Here is a 23,087-nt window from a genome sequence, read left to right as displayed (position 1 = left end):
ACTCTACATCCCCATGACTACGTGGTAACTACCAATTTGTATCTCTTAACTCCCTCCCCTCCTCACCCATCTCTTCAACCCTCCTACCCCAATCCAGCAACCATTAAATGCTCTCGGTGTCTAGGAGCTTATTTGTTTTGTTTGTTCGATTATCCTGTTCTCTAGATTTCACATATAACTGAAGTCATATGGCATCTGTCTTTCTCTGCCTGACTTACTTCTCTCAGCACAATGCCCTCTAGGTCCATCCATGTTGTAGATAATGTACCTCCCTCTTCAACTTGCTCTTCTTATTAGCAAAGCAAGAGTTTAAGAGCTCGGGGCCGGCCCGGTGGCTCAGGCGGTTGGAGCTCCGTGCTTCTAACTCCGAAGGCTGCTGGTTCGATTCCCACATGAGCCAGTGGGCTCTCAACCACAAGGTGGCTGGTTCAGTTCCTCGAGTCCTGCAAGGGATCGTCGGCAGCGCCCCCTGCAACTAGCAATGGCAATTGAACCTGGAGCTGAGCTGCGCCCTCCACAACTAAGACTGAAAGGACAACAACTTGAAGCTGAATGGCACTCTCCACAACTAAGATTGAAAGGACAACAACTTGACTTGGGAAAAAAAAAGTTCTGGAAGTACACACTCTTCCCCAATAAAGTCCTATTCTCCTTCCCCAATAAAATCTTAAAAAAAAAAAAAAAAAAAAAAAGAGTTTAAGAGCTCAAAGGAAGGGAGTGTCTAAAAGTTTAGACCGAATCAGAGGTGTAGGCCTGGAAATTACCGCTTTGTAGGGGAAACAAACAAAAACCCAAGAAATCAAGAGAAATTTAACAAAGACTGCCAAATAGATAAACATCCTAACTGTGGAAGAGACTGTTATGGACCAAACTTTTCGTAGCATCTTGTTTGTTTTATGTGACAATGGCCACCAATGTCCCTAGAAGTACAGAATATACATATGTGCCTCCGCTTAACCCCCCCTTAAAATATCATATATATTATTGTATTCCTCACCATTATTGAACAAATAGTAGGTATTCCATTATTTGTTGAACTGAAATGAATCTGTGAAACTGGCTGTTCCAAATAAAGGGCTATGTTGAGGCCTTCAGCTTCAATGCTTATCGTCTACAAAACTATTTTTGCAACATCTAAAGCATTTCAAAAGAATTAGTCTAAATGCCATAGAATTTTCCAATCCTTCAATACATCTCCTTAACTGAATATCTAGATGACTAGGAATGTGAAAATTCCAAAATGCAGTGGCTGCTGGGTAGACTTGAATCATTCTGCTTTGTGTATCTAGAACTAAATATCACCTGTGGGTGAGTTCTGGGCTACAGATTTAAAGTCCTGGGTTCCAGTCTTGCTTGTACCACTTAACACTCCTGTCACCTCCATCCAGCATCTCTGAAATGGTGATACGACTATGCACAATACCTCTTCTTCAGAGAAGTCACATGTATAAGAGAATGATTAAGTGCAAAAGAAATAGATAGTTGAGAGTTCACCTTTTTCTTGAACTTGAATTAGTAGCATAGTTAGGTTTTCATTTGGGGGTGAGAAAACATTTTGTGAAGGTGAAACCGATAGCAATTCTTTCTTAATCATCATTTTACACATAAAGAGTAAAGAACATCAGCTTAAGTTGACAGTGCTGGGTGGGCAAAGGAATAGCCAAGGAAAGCAGACACTGGATGGGAAGGTGACCGAAGCCTTTGAAATAGTAAATCAAAGCAGCTAATAAAGCTATTCCTCTTCCAAAACTGAAGCCTGAACACTAATAGATACACAGATGAAATATGCTTTTATAAAAACAAATTTTTATGTGGAATCAGGCCGTGAGTTTAAAAATTGCTAAATGCTGAAATAATGAATGATGGAGACTGATTAAGATAATACACCATATTTTTATATTAGTATCAATAAAGCATGTTAGGTAACCCCACGACAGCTTGGTACCATAAAAAATAAAATTGGGCTTATTCAGATACTTATCTTAATATCAATCTTATTCAGATATTTATTTTAATATCACTTAATATAGTGATTGCAAATAAGCAAATGCTGAAAGATTCTTTTCCTTTTTAAAAGAATGTTTGGGAATAACAATCATGTAAATAAACATGCTTCTGGATTATAAAAACAAAAAAAAACAAAAAAACAAAGTAGAACAGGGAAAGAGAAATAAGTTTCATTACAGAAAGCTAATCCCTGTGACCAAAATATTTGAGTTTTCAGTTTCTTAAACCAGAAGAGGGTATAGGTCAAACAATGTGCAAATCCTATGATGGACTTGAATCTTTTAAGAGGATAGTCATAACCCGATATTTAAAGAGTTTTATTATATATTCATTGTGCTCCTCGACCCGACTGCTACACCCTCTCTCCAAAAAAGTGTATAACAAATATATGTAAGTACCCCAACTAAAGGCAGGCAGTCTTTGAGGGGGAAAAAAATAAAGCATATGCCATGTTTTCCACTACTTTTCCACTTCCTTGGGGGGAAACAGTTAAGGGGATGGAGGAAAGACACTCTGAAGGTCCAAATCAACTGACGAATACACATCATTGTGAAACTAATGAACAGATGACATCTACCAGACAACTGCATCTCCCCGCACGTCATTAAGAAGTAGGACAACTGAAATAAATGTTAGCACTCTGTTTCTTGACAGGCTGAGACCTGAATGGGTGCCCCAGCCCTAATTGCAAAACACCAATCGTGCTTACGGCTCCAATACATCACATCCCCACAGGGCTGCCAACCATAGTACCTTCTTGAAATGCTGCTGTGCCTTTTCTCTACTACAGAATCTGAGAAAAAGAAAAAAACGAAAAAAAAAAAAAACAAAAAAAACGGAAAAAAACAACAACAAAAAACAGAAAAAGGCCGGGTGCCACAGAAAGCGTTCAAGCCCCAAGGCTGTCCGCGTAAAAGTTGCAGAAAACTGTTTCCACTCCAAACTGGTCCCTGGCAGGGAAGTTCGGGCTGCGCGCTTTCTACGCGGCGGACGGGTCCTGGCTGAGAATACTTACTGGGCTGAGCCAACTTTGCTCTCTCTCTTCCCGAGCACTTTGGCAGGCTTTGTGTCTTCCACATCTTGCTGTAGTTCAGTCATCGGGGCCGCGGCCGCAGGGCACCTTCAGACCTCCGCGCGCCTGCCGTCTGCCCCTGCTCGTCCTCCTCCCAGCGGATGCCACCGTCCCGGGCGCAGGCCCAGCGAGCCCCGCGGCGCATCCAGGCCAGGCCAGGGCCGCGGGCCGCCAACCTGGACACGTTCGAGCGACCGCGATTGGTCCGAGAGAGCGTGGAAGAACCCGCGAGGGAGGGGAGGGGAAGGGAGGGTCGAAGCGAAGTGACAGCCTCTTTCCCCAACCCAGGAGGCGGAGGAAGAGAAAAAGGAAACCTGTTGAGCTAGTCTTTCTGGGAGAGGAAGCTAATTGGCCAAGCAGGTGAAACATTTGCCTAAGAAGGCATCATAGACTGTATTTAGCTTCCTGGTAAGAGGGGTGTGTTTTTCTTCCCGGACTGTAATCAGGGGCTTTAAAAATGACCAGCCGGCTGTAGATACAGGAAACGGATTCGACTGAGTGAGGAGCTGCCTGACACAGATGCACGGTGTGGGCTGGCCTATGCCCCAATCTCAATTATGCAAACAGGATATTGCCTCGTTGAGGACTGCTTCGAGGGGCCTTAAACAATAGGTTAGTTCAGTAACAGAATAAGAGGTGGTTGCTTTTAGTGGGTGTCTGGTTAACCCTTCCTAGTTCTGTAGGGGGAGAAACAGTCATCGGAACCTCCTAGCAACTTATTTACTATGCACCCAACCAATAAAATGAACGCCTCCTGGTGAGGTTTTGACTTGCTGGTTCTGTGTGAAGTCTTGCATTTGAAGCATCCATTTGACAAATTTTTTAAGGCACAATGTTCCAGGTATTATTCCAAACATGCTTATTATAGCAAATAAGTTATGTGTTGAGGGTTTTCTGATTTGCCACAGAGCAATCCAGAACATACAACCTTGTGGTTGGAAGCCTAACTTTACTTTAAAACAATTACAAGTAACAATAGTAGAGAGTGACACGGATGGGAACTATTATTAATTCTGGGGCTGCAAGTCCTTGATTTTTCTTTTAAAATTAATTTTAGATTTAATAATGACAAAGGCCATGCAACCGTCGTGTTTATATATATGTATGTATGCATGCACCTACCCTTCTAAAAAACTTCAAACATTTTGGAGATGCACATCCTTTCCAAAGTTTTCTTATTCCTTCTCCATTAACTAGCTTATGTCATCAGGCTGAGAGAACAAAAGCATCTTTTCGTAGCCCACTTGCTCCTCCAAAATTGAGTCTCCTAATACTTGAAAAATAAGTAAAAGAAAAAAGTTTATGTGGGAGAGCCCAGCTGCCTGAGGTGGGGAGGGCTCTGGGTGACCTGGAGGCTTGAAATGATTGTTTTCTGTGTCCATAGCTGGCTCTTCCCGGGGACATTACGATTTCAGCCTCCTGGTCCCTTCTCTAGCTCCACCCCCTACTCAGGATGGGGGTTGGTTTGGATTCTAGATGAGGTTTGCCATCCTCCCAAACTCTAGGCAGTGATTCTCTCCTTAAATCTCAGGTGCCCTCCAAGCTGTCCTGGCTACAGAACTCAGACCAGAACTGACTTTTTTTTCTTTTTTTCTTTTTTTTTTGCCCCTAAGTAACTTCTTTTATTACAGTAAAATATACATAACGCTCATCATTTTAACTATTGGGAAGTATACGTAATTCAGTGACATAAAGTACATTCACAATGTGTGTAACCATCACGATTATCTATACCCAAAACTTTGTTTAAATCATCCCCAACATAAACTCTATCCATACCACAATGTCTTTCTTCCTTCTTCTTCCAGCCCTGGGTAACCTCTAGTCTACTTTTTGTCCTTATGAATTATCTGTTCTGGGTACTTAATATAAGTGGAATTATATAATATTTTTGCTTCTGTTTCTGGCTTATTTCACTAAGCATAATGTTTTTCAGGTCCATCCAAGTTGTAGCGTATGTCAGTACTTCATTCTTTTTTTTTATGGCAGAGTAATATTCCCTGTATGTATATTGGTTTATCCATCCATTCATCTTTTGATGAATATTTGGGTTGTTTCTACCTTTTGGCTATTGTGAACAATGCTGCTGTGAACATTGATGTACAAATATCTGTTGGTGTCCCGCTTTCAATTCTTTTGGGTATATACCTAGGAACGGAATAGCTGGTCCTATGGTAATTCTGTGTTTAACCTTTGGGAAACCATGGTCAGGCCTCTTTTGATACATGAGTAAAGGCAGGTGTTCGCTGGCATGGGCTTGCAGCTCAACTAATGAACACTCCGTTGCCCTGAAACTTGTTCTTTAGTGTATGGAATGAGGACTTCCAGGAGTGTGGTCTTCAGTAAGAAAGGAGGGGAGGACATAGGTGGGTAGGGGTGGGTGGAGAAATAGCAGCTAGTCCTTTCTTAGAGTGGGGAGATTTAGAAAGGAGTAAGTACACTACATTATTTTACCTAGTCACATTTGCCTAAGTTTAAAAGACATTGCTAAACAGCTTCCTAACTTGTTTATTATTGGGGCTTTTCTACAATAATAAATGGAAAGCAGTATTTAGAAGGTAACAGCAGCCAAACGATAGAGGAAATTTCATTGTAATGTGACAAAATAGAGACATAAGTTTACATCTAAAGTGCATTTTAGGGGGCTCTTTGAGTTTGCTCCCAAACCCTTTGTTTTCTTTCTCCAAGCCTCTGCGAACATACTTTTCTTGTTTCTAAAATCAAAGAGTAGTTCTACCCAATACTTTTTCCAATTATTGAAGTAAGTTAAGTAGAAAATGCCTAACCTATCACCTTTCAGGAGGTAGGGGCTTCTCTTTAACAGCTTACAATATTGATCATTGTTGGTCTTTTTAAAATATTGATCAGAAAAACCGTGCATCAGTCCACAGCTTCAGGGGCAGAGTTCAAACATGAGTTTGAATGGAAATAAGGTTGTAATGTATGGTCAAGTAGTTACCTAATTTACAATATACGTACAAGTAAAGTGTCATCACATGCTTGTAATTTTATGCATATTGTCTGATGACGTGTTTTAGATGTTGATGCTCTTATCAAGATGTAACCTGGAAGCTCAGTAATAGTTTAACTATGCATAGTATTTACTATGTCAATGTCATAAGTCAGAGAATTCTAGGAACACTCATCAGACCATTCCTTTTCCAATTTAAGGTCAATATCCAAAGGAGAATATAGAGGGGGGAAATGAGAGCATTCAGAAGACAGCCATATGACGACACTGAAGAAATTCATTATAAGACTTTCAAAAAAATTGTAAGAATGAAAGTTGACAAGCATTATGTCAAAGGGACCTGTATTGAATGATGTCTGTCAAATATGAAGGAAAGTTTCCTGATGAATACAGCCGTGAAACATTGGGATGAGATTCTATAGTAGGCTATGGAATCTCCTTCTATACAGGCCTTTGAAAGTAGTATTTAAAAAAAATCAAATACAATGATTCTACACCATTATTTCCCAAGCCAAGTTATACTGCAGATGGGGAAATCTGAAATATGTACTCTATTTATCTCTCTAGGGATGGGGTGAGAACTAAGCTTAGCACTTCTGTTGAGAGGATAGCCAAAACGGTAAGGGCTTAGTGGGTAAGGGCGGATGGTAATTGGGAAACAGTACATATCTGGTTCTGTGACAAAGCAGAAGCAGTAAAAACTCTTCCAGTTCAATACAATAAATTAAAATCTACCCCAAAGTTTAAAAATAGATGTCTATTTTATGTATGGTAAATGTTACAGATCATAACATGTAAAGGGGGAGGGAGGTCTCTGAGACCATCCAGTAGAATGGTTTTCATACCAGATTCTGGGGGAGTTCTGGGCTCTTTGAACCAGTGTGTGTGTGTGTGTGGGGGGGAGCTGGCGTTTGAACTTGTTCTTCTGACTCTACTGCCTATCTTTTACTACTACTCCAATATACAGCCTCTCCCACTTCAGTTAGAACTCTTCCACTTGTATCTCTTTCATATATTTCTGGTCCATATTAATTTCTCTTTAAGGGTCGGGGAAGGGTTGCCTACCACACACTAAACAAAATTTAGAAATCAAATTCTCACCATCATTTTTCAGAGAAGAACCTGAGCTTCAGAGAATTTAGTGACATGGCTAAAATTACAGTGGACCCATGAGGATGAAGACCCAGCTTTCCTGACTTCCAGTGGGGTGCTTGTAGGGGTATAGGAGAGTGAACAGAACAAAACAAGGCTTGTTAATGGCAGACACACGTGCCTTATAGGAGTGTGTGTGGCGGGGAGGGGGAAGGCCAAAGACCTTCAGATACACTTGTATATAATATTTGTGGGAAAAGAAATGTTTGAATCTAGAGCTATCTTTGGTGGCTGCATTATCTATTGAGGTTCAGCTGGATGGTTCTCATTTGGGGTCTCCATGCAGTTGCAGTCAAATGGCACCCAAGGTTAGAGTCATTTGAAGACTCAGCTGAGCTGGACGTACACTCCCATGTCAGGTACTTCAGCTGAGATGGCTAGAAGAGCTGGGGACCAGCCGTGCGTTTCAGTTTCTCCACGCGGCTAGCTTGGGCTTCCTTATAGCATAGCCGTCTCAGGAGAGTTGGACTTTTTACTTGGTGGCTGGCTTCCTTCAGAGCCTGTGTTCCATGATACCAAGGTAGCATCTGCAAGGCTTCCTATGAGATAGACATAGACATCAGGCACCTTCACCTCTGCTATTGGTCAAAGGTGAGCCACAGGGCCAGCTCAGGTTCAAGGCAAGAGAACTACACAGGATGTGAATACAGAAGTGTAGTTCACTGGAGACCATCTTTGGAGACCAGCTTCCACAGTGCAGATAATCAGTCCCTCTGACTATAGATACTTCGTCATTGGCCATGTGAGTAAATGGACATTTCTCAGCATTGTTCTAAATGCATGAGAATAGAGGTGAACAAAACAGACATGGTACTTACATTCTAGTGGGAGAGACTGGAAAAAAAAATAAGGGAAGCACATAAATAACGTAGTTTCCACAGGTAAGAGATATAAAGAAAATAAAACAGGAAGCCATGTGGAGTGAGGGAGGTCTATTTTACATGGGAAGATGAGGAAAGCCTCTCTGGGAAGTGACATCTCAGCTGAGATTTGCAGAAGGTGAAGGAAGAAGCCGTGTGAAGTCTGGGTGCAAAGCTTGCCAGCCAGAGGAAAGAACGTGGATAAAGACCTTGAGGCAGGACGGAGCCTGGCATGCTCTAGGACAGTAAGAAAGCCATGTTCTCCACTACACCTGCAGTATCAGGAAGGAAGGGAAGGTTGGTGGGAGAGGTCTCGGAGAGATATCTTCTCTGTCCATTTGTTTCTCATCTGTCCTCTCCCACAAGAATTGAATCTTCTCAAAAACAAGGGATGTGTCTGTAATGTTCACCACTGTATCCAGAATGCCTGGTGCATGTTAGATGCTCAGTAAATATTTGTTGAATGGATGGATGGACGGATGGATGGATGGATGGATGGATGGATGGATGGATGACTCGTTGGGTGGTTGTTTCCAACCAGCATTACTCAACCATATTCCCTTGGAACTCTAGTTGACCTGATATGTTCTAATGTTGAATAGTATTGGTCTTTTTTTGCAATTCGCAGGGGTGTGTGTGTGTGTGGGAAGACTGAGTGAAAAAGAAATATGACTTAACCAACCCCCACTAGAAAAGAAAATCTTTGGCTGTTGCTGCTTATCACTTGTCTGCTAGTTGACTGCAAGTGCTTCAAAAAGGTCAGAGAGGTCCCATGACTCCCAGATGGTCTAGCTCCGGAGCAAGTCCAAACTCACAGTTTATCATCCTCAGGCCACAATTTAGAGTTGTGGAATCTCTCGTGCTTTTGTAGAGAAACAGCCATAGAGCTCCTTCCTTTCCTTGTTTTGGGAACTAATGAACACACCATCACTAGGAGGACCGGCTTTCCTCTTTCCTCACACCCTGCCTGGTGTGGGTGTTCTGTTTTCCTCCCCGTGAGATAGTTGGCCGGTACCATCCATGCAGTGCCATCAGCACATTACTGTGAAGCAGTTTGTATTTAATTATTGTGAAAGTCCTTTCTTCATGTTACATTTTTACTTTATACCACCTCTTGCATCCTTTTTATTGCTTTTTCTTATTTTCCATTCTTTTTTACATACTTTCATTTATTGGTTCCTTCTTGACAATTCCTATTTGCATTTTGTTATCTTGTCTTCCAATCGGTTCTCTATGTAGCACTATTCTTTTTTTTTTTAAATTATCCAACAAATAAGTTGGCAGAGAAGGCGCACGGGAGAAGAGAGTGCAGAAAACACCTCAGGCAAATAGTTTTTCTATTTCTCTCAAGTAGCTCCAGAATCTTTTGGTTGCATCATAAATAGACTCTTCATTTGGGTCAAATTGAGCAGCCTGTCCATGCTTCCTTCTTTCTTTTCTTCCTTCCAATTAATGTTTTTGTTTGTTTTTTGATGCCTTTTGTATGCCAGGCTATGTTCTGGGTGATGGAGCTATACAAATAAATAAGCACTTTCTTGCTATAAGTGAGTTTTCAGTCCAGTGGGAAAGAGTCCAATAAGCAGATATTTATAAAACATTCATACACAAAACTTTAATCAAAAACAACCACATTCATATATCACAACCAGATACTTGGATCAAGCAACATCAAAATGTCAAAAGATGGGAAGGGGTAGGAGATGGCCATATGATGTTTCGTGTTCTTCTGTTTTGGATCACACACAAGCCAACTCCCCGCCCACCAATTCATGCAACTTGCTGAAAAGGCCCTAGTCTGGAAGTCAGGAGAACTGGGCTGTAGTCCAGGCACTGTGCTTTATGCTGGAATGTGAATCTATTAATGGAATACAGCGTTTAAGTAACAGAATGCTGGCCTCAAAGCTAGGAACCTAGAGCTCATGGTTAGAGCAGTATCACTTTCTGCCTTACACAGACTAACTATAAGAATAAAGAAAAAAACAAACCAAACCAAACCAATCTTTTTGCACAGAAATGTTTCACGTAGCAAAATGCAAAATGGCGATTTTAAATACATTTCATTTGGAGAGCATAACTATTGAAATTGATTCACTTGGGGAAGCTAAATGGCTTTGTGTTTCTTTGCATTATTTTTTACTTTTAAAACTAAACCGGACGGAAACAGAACGTTTCCCTGTGTGTTAAGATCACCAACTAATTAAAATCAGAATTTAATTTTTATGTTTAGTAGTAGTCAATCAAAGAAATGAAATTAAAACTCCATCTTTCCTCCATATCAAAAAATATATAATAAGCTCTTTTAATAAAACACATATTAGAGGGAGATTCAGATATGAGAAATTCTTGGTCCTATAGAATCCCAAGACTTCAGATTTTGAGACAATATTGTATGAATTTGAAGTAGACTGTACAAAGGAATAGGAGATAAGAGCTGGTGAGAATGGTCTTGGTTCCTAGCTTTTCAGTTGTACCCCCAACCCCTACTCTGTGATTCAACAATATTTGTTTTTTGCTCTTCTTCAAGGCATTTCCTGTGATATCCTTTCAGTAAATAATGCTTGTCTGAGCTTGTTGATTAAGTTGTCCTGGCAATAAAAAAGCCCTGACCTGGGAGGGGTGGGAAGGTGAAGAATGGTATAAGGGAATGGTTAAGAGTCAGGCTGATTTGAGACGCCTAATATGCATCTTATTACTTCCTCTAAGCCTCAATTTGCTCATATGTCAAAAAGAAAAAAATGGGAATAGCAATAGTATCTATTTTATAGAGTCATTGGGGGAATTTAAAGAGCTCATGTCTATAAAGGAAAGAGTACAGTATGCCAGGTCCGTAATAAGCACTCAATTCATAGAAACTATTGACTATCATCTTCGTCACATTATTGTTGACCAGAATATTTTAACAAATTGAGGGTCTTGCCCTCCCGTAGTTCATCAGCCCTCATTATTTAAAGACAGCATGCGTTGTGCAGAGTATTATGTGTCACACTATCAAAGGAGTTTCTAAAGCTATAGGAGATGTAACAGCTGTTCCCCTCTGAGTCCTTAGCCCTCTTCAGGTTGATTTCCTTATGTCAGAAGCTAAGTCTGCATCCTCAGAACAGTAGCATTGGTACTGTTGCTAGATCTCAGCTATAATGTAATAATTTAATTTGCTAGATCTCAGCTATAATCTTGCACATGTCCTTGGGTTTTTTTTCCCCTCAGATGTCTTTGCCACTGTAAAAGCTAAGCTATAGCTTAACTAGGAAAGGAGTCATTGAATTAAGGGTTAATCAATATGAACTCTTATGGAGTGGAGGCTTATGATAGCTAGGGTGACTGTATTTCTGGTTTGCATGGGACACTCCTGATTTAGTCCTGGGTTCTGGCATAATTATAATAGAGTCCCCTTTCATTCTCAAAAGATGTCCCTATTTGGAAAATTTACTAATAGTCATTCTATAGTATTGAACAAATCAAAATATCCTATTAGCTCAATTGTTTAGGTTAGGTATCTAATGAACCAAACTCTTGGATCTAATTGCCTTGCTGCCTAGTAGGCTACGTTCGGTCACTCATTTACTCCCAACTTGTGTTAAATGACCTGAAAGTTATCAGAATGGTGAGGTAAAACCAAATGCATGCAAGAAAGTCAAATGATGACAATTACTTGAAAAACAACTCAAAGTTCATGTACCGTTAACATCAGATCAGAAGCATCTCATGTACAGTTGCTACCTTTATGATCCAGTGAGGAGTTCGAGTCTAACTGTCCCCTTGGTATTACTGATTACGGCACTGCCAACCGCAAGCCAGAATTCTTATTTGGCCCTCATTGAGTCACACTGATGTTTACACTGAAGTTGTAAACAATCTGGTTTAATTCTCCAGATGCTTTCTTTCATGGGTCATCTGACTTTTCTACAGTAAGAACCTGAAGGCTGCTTCTCATAAGCCACAGGCTCTGGTTTTCAGTTTATCATCAGTGAGCTAATTTCTTACTTAGAGCCTTGGGTACCTAATGGTTAACTACACTGCCAGTGAGTAAGCTTTGTAATGAAAAACTCTAGCACCTACCACAAGTAAATTAAGTTAAGGATTCCTCTATTGTTTTCACTTATTTCTATTTTTATTACCTGCTCTATTTAAAAGTGTGGATGTGGGTAGTGGTAACCTTGTGGGTCGATTGGCAAGGGGGTAGAGGGCCGCCAAGGATGCTGGAAATGTTCTCTATATGGGTCTGGGTGGTGGGTACGTGGCTATACACTCGTATGCATATGCATATGCGCAAATTCATTGAGATACAATTAAGATTTGTGCATTTTAATATATTTAAATTAAACCTCCATTTAAAAAAGTAAAGAGAAAAGAAAAGTCTCAAATCTCTTTAGCCAAAGCTGGTAAAAAAAATAAAAATGTACTCTGAGTTAATAAAGTAACAGAAAGAAGAAACAAATCACCTACTTACATAAGGGTTTTATCTCCTGGATATTCATATGACCTTTATCTCTTTATTCTTTTCTATGGATATATGTCTTGTTATTGCGGTCTTAATCTTTGACAGTAAGATTTAAAATTTTGACAAAAGAGTTTTTGGATAGGACTTATTCTGCCCACTTCTGTTCGTATATTTGTTTCAATGTGTAACATTACAAAGTTTTTAACTCTTAACTATGCACTTTTTGCATAATCTATGAAATATCTATCAGAAGCTTCCGAAGCCACATCAGTCATGGCTTATAAATAGTATGTATCTTCACCTCTTGCTTGCCAGTTTATCATGTGACTATTTAATACTCTCAATAAAAACACCAAGAGAAACAAACAGTATTTTAATATAAAATTGGTATATTGCAAATTAGAACCTTCCAGATACTTCAGAAAATATTGAATACTCTCAAATATCCTATCTTTTATTTTTCAATCTACCTCCAAAAGGTACTCTACTAATATGTAGGCAGCCACCCAATGATCTAAGATTTAGGTGAGTTCAAGAACTGAGTTTATATACAAATAAAGAAAAAGGAAAAGAGAGGGAGAGACTTAAATTAACTGAGTGTCTCCCAGATGCCAGGCGCTGTGCCTCGCATAGATTATTTACTGCTTACAACAACCCTGTGAGAATCGTCTCATTGCATCAATCAAGAAACTAAGGTTCAGAAAAGGTAAACTACTCTCCTAAGATCACACAGGTAATAATTCTGTTGCATTGTTTTCCTAAGCTTGCTCTTTTTTGTGCAATCTTTGGTGATGACACAAGAGGTGAATTCCTAAGTGATTAAAGATTTAAAGGGATTTTAGAGATAATTTCGTCAATCCCACTTGTTTGGAGGTAAAGAAGCTGGGTTCTGGGAGGTTATATTGATTCCATCTGGGCAATGTACATCTCAGTACATTGAGTTTCTTAGAAGTTTGCCTTTTGTCCTCTCCCCATCTCCCCACTTCATCCTACCCCCATCTCCCCACTTCATCCTACCCATCCCCCCAACCTACCATAGTTAGAATTACAATGCTTTCATGCGATATTGTGTGGTGGGCAAGGGTGAGAAGAATTTGGAGACTGGGTTTAAATCCCTGATCTACCACTTATGAGCTGTGTGACCTTGGGTAAGTTCAACCTCTCTGAGTTTCAGTTTCTTCACTGTGAAAAAACGGAGAGAGTAATAGTACCTACTCGTATCTCATAGATAATTAAATGAATTAAAATGTGGAAAGCCCTTGAGAATAGGGGGTGGCATGCAATAAATGTCTCATGACAATTAGCAGTTAGTTTTTGTTATTATGCTGCATTGTATTTCTATCTTGGTTTACGGTTACGAGTACATGTGTACAGGTTTATTTCCCCAGTGAGATGGAGATGGTGTCTTACACATCTTTGTAATTCTCCCCTCAGTGCCAACATCAGTGCTTAATAATTCTAGACACTGAACAGAGGCCTGTGGGATTGATTTCATTTTCCTAGTTAATGACTTCACAATTTTCCAACTTTCCCCAGTTAACGACTCCATCACATACAGAATCCAAGCCTCCCAGTTCTATTTCTGCTACTCTTGAGGATCTTGATTATTGATTTCCGGGCCAGCATTGCCCCCTTGGACTTCTGATTGCTTTTAGGAATCTAAAAGCACTGGGGTAGCTGCACCTGCCTATGATTCAGTTCAGGAATTATTTCTTTGTTGTTCCTTTAAGGGATTAACATCGAGTGTGGACTGACTTTCTATCCTGGCGCTTATGTGGTTCATACAAACTGGTCTAATGTAACAAGTAAGTAATTCTGATACATACTTTCTACCCACAGCTTCCCATCTCCACTGGCCCTGGTACCTTCAACTGCCTCTCCACACGTTCAGGAGGAAAAGTAAGGCCTTCACCTCATTTTGCTTCCCCTTACATTCCTTTCTCTATCAAATTGTTGTTGTGACAAAAAGGACTAATGAAAGACTTCATTTCCTAAGGTTGTATTGAGACTGGAATCCTGAGATTTCCTGGTTTCAGGGAAGGTAGTTATTGTGTTTTGACTTCCACTCAGAAAATTTAACCTCGGCATTTCAATAGCACCAGACTATTGTTTTCAAAAGTATGGTATGTAGAATGTTGTGACAAGCTTTCTAAAAATGTGGACTACAGCTATCAGACATTAGCATTCCATCCTCTTTTGGCAAAGTGCTGGGATTTTTTTTTTTTAAAGGACAAATTTCAGGTCTATTGTTTGAAAATTCGAATATAAAACTATTGAATGTGTACTTTTGGGGAAAATGATGCTGTTATTCCACTGTGAACTTTGGAAATTGTTCTAGTCTCTTCTTTATTAGCAGAACTTGGGGGGTAAACATATATTTAGACAGTCTCTGACCTTTGCGAAGGTTTGGAGACGTTAATATTACTCGAGGTGAATCTTTTAGTGTGTCCAACTCTATGTCAGGAAATATAAAGCTGCTTTAAAATAAGATGAAACTCATTATAGGAAAGTTTTGATGTATAAAATTACAACAACAAAAATGAAACTTTATTGAATATTTTACATTAAGATGAGTTTACTTTAACCCGTATTACATTTTTTTTTTCTGTTATCTCTCCCCCTAGTGTCTAGACTGTGTGAGGGTGGGTTCATTGTCTCTTGTTAAGCTTCTATTCCTGGTATCTATTGTAAGTGCTCAATAACTAGTTCTTGAACAATAAAAGATGACAATCAGAAAAACATGACATATTAAAGGCAACATCCAACTTAGAAATGCATTGTATTCTCAATGGCATTTTGTATTTCATTATTTGGGATATAGAATACATTTTCTCATATAAAGCATAATGTGAAAAGAACTTAAATCTCTAGATTTGCCCATAAAAGTGACTTTATCCCATATTGTAAATTCTCTTGTTTTTGCTATTCCAGAAGCAAACTTTTCTGGGTTAACTTGGGAATCAAATCATCATTTTAAAACTTGTTTATATAGTGAAGGCACTTCTTACCGTACAGTGAACTCCCCACTGAATTTAAAGGTGGGTTTCCCTCTATGTCGTCTCCTTCCTGGGTGACTATTAGTCTAAGGTACGGAGGGAAATGAGGAACTGGCCTCTAAGGGGTAAATATTGTCTCCTCAGGGCTTCGGGGAGACTCTACCCTCACTGACTCCTGTCTCTGTAAAAGTACTTTCCTCCCATCAAACTCCCTGCTAAATTATGAGGACTTCTAACGTTTATATGTGACTTTGTCCTTCTGGCCACACATCCTGTATCATTACCTCAGTCCCCTGAGGCAAATAATGAAGGAAAACTCTGGAAGTAGTTTTGAAGCTACCACAGATCCATAAGCCTTTATCTGAAATCTATGGGGCCAGATGTCTTTCAGAATTCAGAGAATTCAGAGACATTTTTGGATTTTACAAAGGTAATATGTCACATATGCTTCATGTTGCAGACTGTCCTTGTAATTCAACCTTGAAATTCAACACAGTAACATCTCTTCAGTTAAATATATAAATATTCCCACTGAGATAGATACTTCTTATATGTAAATATTCCCACTAAGTGAGATAGATACTGCTTGGAGCCTCACATCTCTTCAGTTCAGGTTCTGCTAGCAAAGCTGTAAGAGTTGTTGGGTTTTCAGGGACCTTCCTATCTCAGAGCTGCTGGCAGGAGATTGTGGATCTGTAATACCAGAGAGATTATGTCTCAGGAAAGAAAAGGAAGAAGGTTCTCTTGATCCCACAGCCCTGGACTGGGTTCTCGAGCAACGGGGACCCTACGTGGAGACAGAGGAGCCTCACATCTTTTGAGGAGAAGGCTGAGAATAGGTTTCCAGGTGGTATTATACCAACGCCTCCTTGCTCAGCCAAACCTTGGGTTCATGAGCTCCACGTTTGTGTTTAGTGGGGCTATTGCTTAGGAGGCCAGGCTTTCTGAGTTGGCTGAAAGAACTGCTACACTTGGAGAGGAAACCTCTTTCCACTTGGAGTGAGGTGACAGGAAGGCATAGGGAGGGCCGGGAGCTCCAGCAGGGATGTTGGCAGCAGCCCCACAGAGACATGAAAAGGCTGGATGCTATTGAAGGTGCTGGAGGGGAAGGCTGGTGCTGGAACAGGATAGGGCCTGAAACCTGATTCAGGGACCCCTTCCCCACCGGCTTTTGATTTTTCCCTAGAGCTGGTTCAGCAGTCACAAAAAGTGACACTTGGCTAAATATGACCAAACACACTAAATATGACCAGTGTATTTTGTTAGAAATTGAAAGTCTGACAATGAACCGGGACCATTCCAATTTATTGTTGGTCCCATGGACCTTATTATGTCATTTCTGTGATTTCCACACTTGTGATCCTGCTGGGATTGCAGTGTCTGACCCTGGTGTATGACCTAGGGTCAGAGGGTTACCTCAGTGTTTAATTGTCCAAACCACCCAGCAGCAGACATGTGGTCTACGTAAGACACAGGGTTAGGAAACTGTATGATAATGTGATAGTAATTTGATAGTGAACTTTCCTGTTTTAGGTAAAAACAGATCTGTATCCAGACGTTTCCCTAAAGCATTCCCTCTTCTTCACAGTCTCTCTTGCTGCTTTTGACTTTTTAGTCCCTGGTATTGTTCTTTTTTTCCTCAGCATTGATGGATGTATAGTTTGCTAATAGATTTTTTGGGGGGAGTTTGTGGGGGGGGGGGTTAGTCTTGGTAATTCAAAACAGCTTAAAAAAGTGAAATGAGCTTTTGTTAATGCTAATTTATTTTCCAAGAAGGGATGTTTGTGAGTTCTGTGCCGCCTGGAGCCATGCTGGGAGGTCAGGAGGCTAACTTCCTGGAATTTCCCCAGAGCTCGGTCCTGTCAAGCTAGTCAAACGCTAAGGGGACTTTTAGCTACAACAGGTCGTTCTTCCAAACCATCACGTGATCCAAGACTAAGGTCTTTGCTGTTAAATTCAGATTAAGGTAAAGGGGTCATATCTTGAAATATGCTGATTAGGAAAGTGATTAGAAAATGAACTTCTCTAATTATAATTAATAAGCAAGATAGATCGTACTTAATCATAAGCTTTGTGCATTAAGGAATTTAATAATTATGAGACTAAATGTTAACTACTTAGAAAAACCTTTTTAATATCTTTCTTAAATATATACTAACCTTGTGTTTCTTTCCTAATTACAAAACACCGTTATTTCTGTTTTTCCAAAGGAAAAGCATCTTCTAACCATAAAACATATAAAACTCTTTCAGTTATAAGAGCTGCAACCAAAAGCAAATGGGTGATTGTAAATAGCTCATTCTAGGAAAATGGGCTTGAGGCTTCTTCATTAATGTACTTTGCAGACCTACAGTTACAATTTTAGTGCCTCAATTCCAGTAGTATCCCAAATATTCTTTAGCTAGCCTTAAGTTACTTCATAGCAAAGTGTTACTAATTTGGCTGGCTCATTCTTAGTGAAGGAAAAACGAATCCACATATTTGGGGCTTACCAATGTAGAGAATCCCTGGCTTTTATTTCATAGAGTTGATATCTTGCAATTAGGAAAAACTTCACAGGTCCTATCTGGATGTGTGTTTGAGTCCCCTTTAGACATCTGACCAAATCATGTCACCAGATTCTAAATTGGGTGACAGCCAGAACCATGCCTATTTCATTCACCTGTGTGTAGCCAATGTTAAGCTTCCAGAGTGAATATTCAATAAAGGAATGAAGAATGTTGAATGACTCTATCAAAGACTTGAACAGCTCTGGCTACGGGGAGCTCATTACCATTCAAAAGGCCCCATTCATCTTTGGGCAATTCTGGTGGTTCAGAGTTTTCTTTTATAATGATTGGACTGTCTGTCTTCTCTTCCCTCTCATTGGTTCCCTTTTAGCCCTTCAAGCTGTATAGAGTTGGTGTATCACATGACAAACCTTTAAATATTGGAGTTGACCCTCATGCCCTGATCTCTCCACTTGGCCTCTACGTGTTGCTTCTGTGGACTAATGTCCCTAGTTCTTCCACAGTGGACATAGATCTCAGTGTTCACACATGTTCACACCTGCTCACTTCTGAGCATGCTCCAGACGATCACCTTTGCCTAATACTAATACCCAGGATGATTCCGGGAAGGCCTGACTCACACGGAATTGTTAACTTACGCATTCTAGAATCTACTTATGCTAGTTGTTAGTACACTCAGTTTTAAATTTTTTGCATGAATCATTTTTTTCAGCTTTTCAGAGAGAACTAATATTTTAGTTTTAACAAAACCCTGCTTTAATGGAAGACAAATTAAAAGGGAGATAATTATTATCTAGGAGGTAGGTTTAGCCTGCCAATGATTCATCTATTGTGTTTTTTTTCCCCAAGTTGACTTATTTGGATAAGTAAATTATTAAGATTACTTGACTCTTTGTGAATATTAAACCTGGAGAGTTAGATGGAGGGTCCCTCCCTGGATAATCTCTGCCTGGAATGTTTCCTTCATGGCAAAGCCAATCATTGGGACTACCAAGTCTGATTCTGGGAACTAAGTATTCTCCATATGGCTACCTGATAGTTAAGGCAGAAATGTGAAGGTTTTGTAAGGCTGCATGTAAGTAAGCATTTACTATATACCGGGGATGCCAAAAAAAATGTATACAAATGGACACTTTGGTCAACGTTGCTCAAGCCAGTAGTTCGTCGTAATCAGAAGTGTCTGGATGCTGATGGTAACCACTTTGAGCACCTCTTGTAATGGCAGAAGTCAAACATGACTTGTATTCACCTTTGTTATTGGTATATATTGAGTATTACAATTTTAATAGTTTTTTTCCTTTCTTAAAATGTGTATACGTTGTTTTTGATACCCTCTGTATTTTCTCATAAGTCTAAAGATACAATTTAGCAAAAAGAATTTGATTTTCATGAACTTTAAAATTTACTGAAGATAATAATTTAAAAATCAAACTGTTAATATGGAAGACGGAGGTACATGTATATGCAAACATGTAGGAATCTTTATTAGAAATAATCTTTTAGTGAGATAATATCTTAAATTTGGGTAATTAGAGAAATACCGTTAGAAAACAATTTTTCAGTTATTTGAATCCTTTGAAATTACAGTCAGTTTCTAATGGGGGATTGGAGAGGGGAAAGGAAGAGAAGGAAGCTGATGGGTGAAAATAGGGAAGCTAAAAGGAGGAAGTGGGGAATAAAAAGAGGGAGGGGCCAAGAAGGTAGAAAATCTCAGGAATTCCAAGTAGCCATAGGGTCTTAACTGTTTCCTTCCATGCACTTTGCATCCTGCACTGGAATGATATATTGTGTAACTCATTGGTCAAAGTAAAACAGTTTTTATGTAACAGTAACAGAAATGTATTGTTCTGGGAAAAAAAGATGACCCTTCTGCTTTACTTTTTGTGTGTAAACGCACAGTGGAAAGTTTGCGAACTTAATTGTCCCACCCGTAATATTTCAGTTGATCTGTGGTGGTTACTCATTCCCAAAAAAAGCTGAGACAGCAAGTGGATCCTTCTACCCTTCTATGAGACGGAGGGTAATTTTTACTAAGCATTTGCAGTCGAGAAAAGGACTAAATTAGGGTCCTCCTGCTTAGGATTTATTTCTCAAGGTTAGTTCTTTGACCATCACATATGTACTAATAAGGACCGCTGGGCTAGTAAATGTTGTTTAGGGGTGTGTCATGAACTCTGTTCTTGGTGATAACCATTTCAGCATCTGTATATCTATGAGGATTTTTTCTTGAATGCCAGGGGGCAAAAGGTAAAAGTCAAAGAACCTTTGTACTTCATCCATCCTTCCTTTTACCTCTCCTCTAAGAGACACAGCGATTCCAAGGAAGGTCCAAGGGTTTGCTTTCAGTGGGAAGACTGGGGTTGAAGGCCATGACGGTGGCAGGAGATATGCCTTAAGTTAGAAACTCCCAGGACCACTTCAAAGTAGTCAGGCCTACCTGGCTCTAAGGTTATTCGTTGAACCAGTCCAACTTGCCAGTGTCCTGGATATCAGGAGACTTCTGATTTGGGAACCAAATCTTAAATTAAAAGGTGTCCCCTTGGCCCTGAAACCCTGCTGAGCATACTCCAGAGTCTCTTTAATTTCTTCCTCTTTCCCTCAAGGATCTGTTTTCATCAGATGGTGATTTTGAGATCTGTATTTTTCACCTCTGTGCAGAAAAGAGTTAACATACTCCTAATAGGACTGACACTACTATTCTTAGAAAGTCTTGTTTGCAAGGTTGACCCTACCTGGTATTTGGGAACTTGGATTTTGGGAATGTTCCCACTATTCCCTTACTGGTATAGTGTCTCATTGGGCCTAGACAATGCAAACAATGTGGCTTATGCTGAGCACCTTTCTTTCTGGGAGTTTAAATTTGGGATGCCCATGTGACCAGCTTCCAATTATAACCTTGGGTTCATAGTCTCTACTGAGCTGCCTGGCCAGAATCATGGTACATATGTTGCTACATTTTCATTGTGGGGGAAGAGTGTACTCTCTGTGACCCTTCTGGGAGGCAGGGAGCATAAAGAAGCCTGTACAGTCATGCTCCACATAATGTTTCAGTCAACAATGGGCTGTGTATACTATGGTGTCCCCATAAGATTATAATGGAGCTGAAAACTTCCTGTTTCCTGGTGACATTGTAACCATCATAAACCAAGTAGCACATTGCTCATGTGTCTGTGGTGCTGCTGGTGTAAACAAACCTACTGCGCTGCGGTTTGTGTGAAAGGCTAGCATATACAATTATGAGGTCTGACAATTAAGTTCGCGAACTCACCCTAAAAAAGTGCTACACACCTCGTTGCTGAATATCGCTATGGTCACCTTCGACATACTCCCCTTGGGAAGCTATGCACCAATGCCAGTGCCTAGTCCACCCTTCAAAGCAATTTTGGAACTCTTCCTGGAATGGCCATCTGAGCTGTCATCATAATACCCTCGATGTCCTGAATGTCATAAAAATGTGTTCTTTTCAATATTTCCTGTATCTTCAGGTAAAGAAAGAAGTCATTGGGGAGCAGATCAGGTGAGTAGGGAGGGTGTTCCAATACAGTTATTTGTTTACTGGCTAAAAACTCCCTCACAGACAGTGCTGTGTGAGCTGGTGCATTGTCGTGATGCAAGAGCCATGAATTGTTGGCGAAAAGTTCGGGTCATCTAACTTTTTCATGCAACCTTTTCAGCACTTGGTTAACTGTTCAGTTGTTACGAATTCATAATGAATAATCCCTCTGATATCAAAAAAGGTTAACAACATCATTGGCAACAAGTTCGAAACTTAATTGTCAGACCTCATATGTACATATAGAACATAATACTTGATAATGATAATTAACGACTATGTTCCTTGTTTATATATTTACCACACTATACTTTTTACGGTTAATTTAGAGTGTACTTTACAACAAAAAGTTTGCTGTAAAACAGTATGCTGTGATAGGCCAGTAGCAGCTTCACACATCTCGTATTTACCGCATCTCTTGATTGCATCATTTTCTCTTGTGTTTGCGTTAAGCTCATATTGTCTTGTAGAGTAACATGCTGTACAGGCTTGTAGGAACACTAGGCTACATACGCCATATAGTGTAAGTGTGTAGTGGGCTATATTATCTAGGTTTGTGTAAGTGCACTCTATGATGGTCACACAGTGAAATTGCCTAGCAATGCTGTTCTCAGAACGTATCCCCATTGTTAAGCAGCAAATGACTGTAAGGATTCCTTCAGACTGCCTGCATCTTTTCCCCTGGCACCCAGCTAATTGTAATCAGTTTTAGCCACGTGTAGGCTGAGTTCCCTGATTCCTTTTAGTGACGCTCTGAGTATGAGGCGCTCTCAGGGACCCCTGACACAACAACTCCCTTTCTTAAAGAACTCACCCGCTTACATCCCTATTTTAACCCTGTACAATTTCAGTGAAAGGATAAATGGGAAGTGTTTTTGAAAAATGGAGTGGCAAATAAAGAAAATATTGATCTGAAAGTTCTAGTTTAATAAAAATGTGTTAATCCTTTTGAAAAATCAGGAAGCCAATTTATCGGTCATTGAAAAATTATTGATATGCTTTGTACGTATAGAATATGAACTTTCCAAAAAAGGAATGCTTTCTTGGGCTCTTTCATTAGCTTTTTAAAAATAACAGCTGTATTGAGAAAAAAGTAATGTAACATGAAATTCACTTTTAAAGTCTACAATTCAGTGGTTTTAGCACCACTAAACAGAGTTGTTAAACCAACATCACTAATCCTGGAACATTTTCATCACCAGGAAAAGAAACCCCATAACCATTAATAGTCAATCCCCATTGTCCCTTCCCCATAGCCCTTGGGAATCGGTAATCTACTTTCCATCTCTATAGATTTGCGTATTCTGGACATTTTATGTAAATGGAATCATGTACCCTTTTGTGACTAGATTCTTTCTTTTTTAAAAAAATCAATAATTTTTTATTTTTCAATTACAGTTGACATACAGTATTATATTAGTTTTCAGTGTACTACATAGTGGTTAGACATTTATATAAGTTACGAAGTGATCACCTGATAAATCTAGTACCCATTTAACACCGTACATAGTTATTACAATATTATTGA

General features: G+C 39.7%; 1 protein-coding gene across 6 annotated transcripts in view; it reads right to left on the bottom strand.

The window, feature by feature from the left end:
• GRAMD2B (GRAM domain containing 2B) overlaps positions 1-23,087 on the bottom strand; it is a 110,067-nt gene that overhangs the window by 57,016 nt on the left and 29,964 nt on the right. The window contains exon 1 of one of the 6 annotated variants that reach the window (XM_019732383.3): positions 3,023-3,442. The exons of 4 other annotated variants lie outside the window; for them this stretch is intronic. In XM_019732383.3, the coding sequence (XP_019587942.3) occupies positions 3,023-3,086 (64 nt within the window). In that variant the 5' untranslated portion in view covers positions 3,087-3,442. Of the gene's footprint in view, positions 1-3,022; positions 3,443-23,087 lie in introns of those variants that run through there. One more of the 6 variants, XM_019732384.3, reaches the window with a different exon arrangement.

The sequence above is a fragment of the Rhinolophus sinicus genome, chromosome 3 (assembly GCF_057876585.1).
Source record: "Rhinolophus sinicus isolate RSI-liver-muscle chromosome 3, RSI-T2T, whole genome shotgun sequence".
NCBI lineage: Eukaryota > Metazoa > Chordata > Mammalia > Chiroptera > Rhinolophidae > Rhinolophus > Rhinolophus sinicus.
Note: the sequence above shows the minus strand (reverse complement) of the source record. Positions and strands in the feature narration are given on the sequence as shown.